The following is a 6,000-nucleotide window of genomic DNA, read 5'->3' on the forward strand; positions in this document are numbered from 1 at the left end:
CGCCTTCCTCTGCCGACGACTGGGCGCCACATGACAACTTCGACTAGTATGTTGATGCTATTACCTCTAATTTCCCTAACCTCGTGACTTCCAGGACAGCACAACACGAGGACAGTGCCTTAGATTCCCCGTCCGCCTCCGCGAGTCAGTACGCCGCACCAAGCTGTTTTGTGGTTGATGACGACGTCCTTTACAACAATGATTATTCCGGGTTCTAGTCGTCTGATTCTAGTTGTTCCACGCACTCTACGGTCTCACGTATTTCGGTCTTTACACTACAAGGCAACCTGCGGCCACATGGGCTTCGCCAGAAGGTTTCAACGCACCCAGCAAGAGTTCTACTGGCTTAGGATGCGACACGACGCGCAGAAACACGTCGCTGGTTGCGAACAATGCGAACGTCACGAGCTTCCCACGACTACGCCACCAGGAGTACTCTAACCTATGGCGCCTCCCAACCCTTCCTTTGAGGCTATTGCTGTCGACCTTCTAGGCCGTTGCCGCAATCAAACAGTGGTAATCGATGGGTCGTGTTTGTATCGACCACCTAACGCGCTACACAGAAACTGTCAATAGCTGCTACAACGACATTGCACGTGTCGCAGTTCATGCTTCGCTTTAGTATCTGCCCCATGGTCCTCCGTGCGTCGTCATTAGCGACCAGGGACGTCAGCTCATCGCCGACGTCGTAGAAGAGATCCTGCGCCTCTCTAGTTGCCAGATCCACCATGCCACCACATACCACCTGCAGACCAATGGCCTCGTAGAGCACACGAAGAGGACTCTCACGAACAGGCTATCTATGTTGACTCGAACAAAAAAATTTGACGAAGAGTAACGTTACATTGCGTACGCGTACAATACCCCGAAAATGAGAACACAAGGCACTCTCCATTTTACCTGCTCTGCGCTCGGTCCCTGCGTAGTTGCCTCTACACTATTCTACCTTTTACGCTACGCTGTGGAAACTTTGGTAGCCTATTCACTACGACGCGCTGAAGAAGCCCTTCGCATCGCACGCCTCCGAACTCTGACATCTCAACAGCATTCCAGGACGCCCCCATCGCAACGTTTTTTATACCAAGGGTGACCTTGTGTGGTTAGGAACACCAGTCCGAAAACGTGGTCTGTGCCAGAAGTTCTTGGCCCAATATTAAGGTCCATTCGTCATTCTTACGCGTCTCAGCGACGTCACGTGTGTAATCTCTAGCGTCACAAGCAATAGTCGCCCGACACACGTCGCGCGCCTTACACCGTATTGCCACGAACCATCTGACTGATTGGCCCAGTGGGCATCGTCTGCGAGCCAGGAAGTGAAAAGTGCAAGCGAAGATTCGACGAAGATGAGAACGAGGCTGGACTGCTTCGCGAGCTCCACCGTGAACTGTTTTCGCTTTGCTACACCTTTGCCCATCTTGTAAAGAGAGAGAGAACACAACTTTATTGTCGTCAGATTTTATGGAGGTAGGTGATCCGCCAGGCTGAACCTGGTGGCCACCTCCTCTGCCCTCTGTATGGCCTGCAGCTGAACTCCCAGGCTGCTGGAGGTCAAAACATTCTCCCACCCTTCGGGCGAGGGAGTGGTCATGAGATCGGGAGAGGGGGTGTTCTTCCCTGCAGTCACAGAGAATGTGATGAAGTGTGGCTATTGACTCACAATGCGAGCAATATGGGTCAATCGTGTCGGGGTATATAAGTGCATAAATATATGGACACGGGAATGAATGTATTTGCAGTCGGCGCCAGACAACTTCATGGCGCCTGGTTAACTTGTGGTGCGGGGGTGGTTTTAACTGCCTCGACAGGCGGTAATATTGCGTAATGTCGTGAAGGCTTCACCAGGGTCCTCCGGATCAGGGGCGGGTCCCACCGCTCGGCCGACGAGTTCCCGAGCATATTGATGGGCCGCCTCGTTTCCCGGGTTCCCCGCGTGAGCCGGCACCCATATCAGCTTAATGGAGCATAGTGTTTCTTCCTCCGGATCGGTAGGGACAGTGGGGAAAAGTAAAAGCAGAGTTGTGGGGGCCACAATGCTACGTGCAAAGTTAGAAATAGCGGCCTTTGAGTCGCTTAGTATAATGGTGAATCCGGCTGCTGCTGTTAGGGCTATGGCCGCTTTCTCGGCTTCTGTCGTGTTAAGCGCGCGGACGGAACCCATCTTGTAAATAAACGCGTTCTGTCGTCAGAATTTAAGAGCGCGCCAACCTGGAGCCTGTATCACATCCTTCGGTGTTTCTGTTGGGGTTTTTGAGCCATTCTGGTACATCCGTAAGATTTACGCAATGTCCAACCGGCGAAACTCATTGAGAACTCCAGGATGCCAGTGAATTGCATGGGAAAAGTTTTACTGTGGGAATGTGCATCACACAAGAACAAGACGGAAATAATGGAATGGTCTGATATGATGTAATGTGCAGGAGACATCGTCAAAAACAATATCAATTGCTTCACGATTGCTCAGGGTTTTTCCTACTCGTCTTTTTGATTACGCTAATGGAGCCCAGCGACAACACTTTGTCATTTGTCGCTTTCTTTTTCATCATCTAACTTATCCGCTGCTGTAAGCACATTCACGCTGCTCAGTTTTCAGGAAGGAAGGTGTCACTTTGTAAACAATTGTGGGGAGTTCTGGTAATACATGAACCATTTCCTGCAGGTTACCTTTTGGTACATGCAACAGTCTACGCGTAGTCGTTCATTGTACTATTTACGTCTATGCTTTTTTTTTATTTGATGCCTGAGTAGAGCTCACCTTTGCTTTTATGCTCTGCTCCGTTTCGAGAGTCAGTGCGTGAGTGCTATTGGTGAATACTCCGGACATGTACTTCTGGTCGTACCGGTACTGCCCTGACGCCCGCCCACTGCACACCTTGAGAGAAACGTAAAGAACACAAAGAAACGGCTTCGCACAATCCACTTAGTATTCTGTGTCCCTAAGTTCTCTATTTGCCCGGAATACATATATAATTTACCATCAGCCGCCTTGTTACTCCTTAACCAAGAATAACCGGCTTCATCGTGCACAAAGCCCACGTAATAGCAAGAAAGTATGACATAGTGAAAAATAGGCTGCGATAGTACCCGGATGTTTAGGGCAGCGCAATAAGCCGACGTTCTGGAAAGTGTATCTTTGTTTTAAAATATACGTTATTTCAATGGGGCTTGGTAGGTACGTGCACACTGGCGGAAAGCAGGCCGTCTCGCCCGTCGTCTCGCCCGTCAGAACCCGTCGGCGTCTCGCCCGTCGGAACCTCCGCGCGGCAAGCATCGGCACGCTGACCGCATTGCCGGCGGGACCGCCAGCGAGGTCCGCGATTTGCTGCTCGCCCTACCTGCGGCAAATGCTTATAAAATACTAAAGGACACACTCATTCGGCGCCTCACTCCATCAGAACCCGAACGGTTGCGGCAACTTCTGAGCGACACACCTCCGCGACCGCACAACGGCCCAACTGCTGCGGCACATGAAGAGACTTGTTGGAAGTGGTACAAGCCTCGACAGTACACTTTTGCGCGAGATATTTCTTCAGCACTTCCCCGACAACGTCCGGGTGGCTCTTGCTACGGTGGACGAATAAGATCTCGGCAGGATGGCAGCCATACACAAGCATGGCGGCGGCACCCCCGTCCTTGGCAGCCGTGCAACTAGCGAACACCTCCGCCTCCTCCCCCAACCACTTGCTCGACACGCACTTACAAAGAACATTACGGAGAAGCAGCTCACGGGATCCGGGCCGGACACCCCACTCGATCGAGCTCCGCGTAGAAATTGCGCACCTCACTGACACATAGCGGCCTTGCAGGCAAGAAGCTCGCGCCCCTCGAAGGAACGTCCTGCACAATCACAGCAGCCGCGCCAACGTTGGTGCTGGTATCACCGGAAACAAGGCGACGCTGCACGCAAATGTATTGCGCCCTGTGACTATCGCAGAAATGTCAGACGCCAGCATTGAGGGCAGCCGATGCTGCGACAATCACGGCGAGTCGCCCCTCAGTTTTCTTTCTTACCGACCGTAGTTGGGTCGTCTGCTTCCTTGTTGACACAGGCACAGAAGTCAGCGTAATCCCTGCGTCTTCAGCTGACCGTAGGCGCCGGAGCTCATCTTCGTTACATGCAGTCAACAACACAGCGATTGCTGCATACGGCCATCCTTCACTCTTTTAAAAATGGAGTGACCCTCGCTCCACAATGTCCCCTATGCTTGTGTTTGAATGCAGTAACGTTCCTCCCTTTTTCCACAGAGAAACATTCCTCCCCCGTCAAAATAAAGACGGCTGACACCAGGCTAGTGAAGCGAGCATAGAGTTAATATACTGACTACTGAAGTCAGTATATTAACTCTATGGAAACGAGCAATACAATAGGCCTCGCTAGTGCATCGATCCCCGCCTGATAACGAGTATGCGGCACTGGTAATCACAAAAAAATTGCAGTGGCGTAACTCGGCTATGCCAGGATACACGTAGCGTTAGCACAGTTTCAGCTGATTATTCTTAGCTTTCCAGATTGTCTAAGATTATTAGCCTTCTTCTGTTCATTCTTCGTACGCTGAACCGCTAATTGCCAGGCAACTACTTCGGGATCCGATGAGATAAGCTTCTCGGCTCTTCAACGCCGTTGAGCAGCATTTGCGCTCTCCTTCTCCATGGCGTTACCCACCTGCAAACGCCAGTCAGATGCGCTATCAAGCGGCACCAGGACAGTGTCAGACGGCGACTGCACAACGAAGGCGAATAGCTGCGCGCGCGCTGGCTGGCGCCAATACGTCTGCCAAGGCTACGACGTCACTCTGGAAAGCGCAGACCGGCGGTGGCGGAGTTTGTCTGCCGCGGCTACGACGCCACTCCTGAACCCGAGACAAGCAGCGGAGAGCCGCGCGTGGCGGTGTCGGAGAGCGCGTGAGATGCCAGCTCCGGTGACCCAGCTGTGTGACATCCCTGATCCTCGCGCATGCACAGCAGGGCTCATGAGGATCCACGCGAAATCGGCTCCGGCTAGGCAAGTGTAGCTAACGCTACAAAAACGGTCCCGCTGAGCCTATTATCAAGCAATACCACAATAAAATCAAGCAGGCAAACCTGTGGTGATGACAACTTCGCGAAACGGAACGACGGAACTTGTACGTTTCGCTCGGCCAGCAAGACAGCGATCGCTTTGGAAGAGACGGATACTGCAAAGGAGATCTCATTCGGATACTGCATGTTGGGCTTGCTGTCTATTTGCCGAAGCATCACACGGTTTAGACGACGTTATCCACGCGTTTACGGGGCAATAGGCCCCGATATGTGCCTCCAAAAAGTACACTCGACGCCAGCAAAACATACCGGCGCAGCAGAGCATAGTTTCGATAGATAGATTGTAGCGAAGCCTTAGAGGTGAGTAATGGGTTGCGCTCTCTAGCGCCTTCTAGTGGGTTGTCCTCTTTTGTTCCTCCCACTCGCGCAATGTGTCCGTGTTTTGCATTGACTGTCGCCATTGCGTACCGTCTCAGAGTGCCGTCAAATAAACACCTCAACAAGATTTTCAACAACACATATAAGAACGTGGAGCTGGGAGAGCGCCACAGCCATGAAGTATGCGGTAGCTGCCGCCATCCAGAGGGATTCAACGATACTACCAAAACATGGTTGATCCCTCCGCCATAGGAATCGGAATAACACGAAAGTAAAGCGTGCCCTTACAGAAGTAACTGAACGTTTACTGCACATTGATATAGGAGAGATTGCACAATGTATATTGATGTCTGGCAGCTATGGCCCCGTTTAACGTGTATGCACCCACTTCGGTGATTAATGGTACATCTTCATCCCGACGACTAACGTCCATGGTAAATGATTAAACGAACCCTTGTAGCTGTAGTAGTTAACGGTGAAAGCGTAATCAGAGAACGAGGTGTGATAGCCAGAAGAGCGTCGTATCTTGGACGCAGAACTTGGTCGCCATCCAGCGGTATGTTAAAATGTGATTGAACACCACGGCTGGACTAGAGGGAAACGCAA

The 6,000-nt window shown here is 51.7% G+C and overlaps 1 protein-coding gene across 1 annotated transcript in view; it reads right to left on the reverse strand.

Annotated features, from left to right (window-relative positions):
* The window catches only part of LOC119382129 (uncharacterized), a 28,215-nt gene extending 24,604 nt beyond the window's left edge, over positions 1-3,611 (reverse strand). Inside the window, exons 1-2 of the mRNA XM_037649861.2 lie at positions 3,429-3,611; positions 2,753-2,869 (exon numbers count right to left, since the gene is read on the reverse strand). Coding sequence (XP_037505789.1) covers positions 2,753-2,869; positions 3,429-3,611 — 300 coding nt within the window. The remainder of the gene's footprint in view (positions 1-2,752; positions 2,870-3,428) is intronic.
* Positions 3,612-6,000: the final 2,389 nt, after the last annotated feature.

Source organism: Rhipicephalus sanguineus, chromosome 2 (genome assembly GCF_013339695.2).
Source record: "Rhipicephalus sanguineus isolate Rsan-2018 chromosome 2, BIME_Rsan_1.4, whole genome shotgun sequence".
Lineage (NCBI taxonomy): Eukaryota > Metazoa > Arthropoda > Arachnida > Ixodida > Ixodidae > Rhipicephalus > Rhipicephalus sanguineus.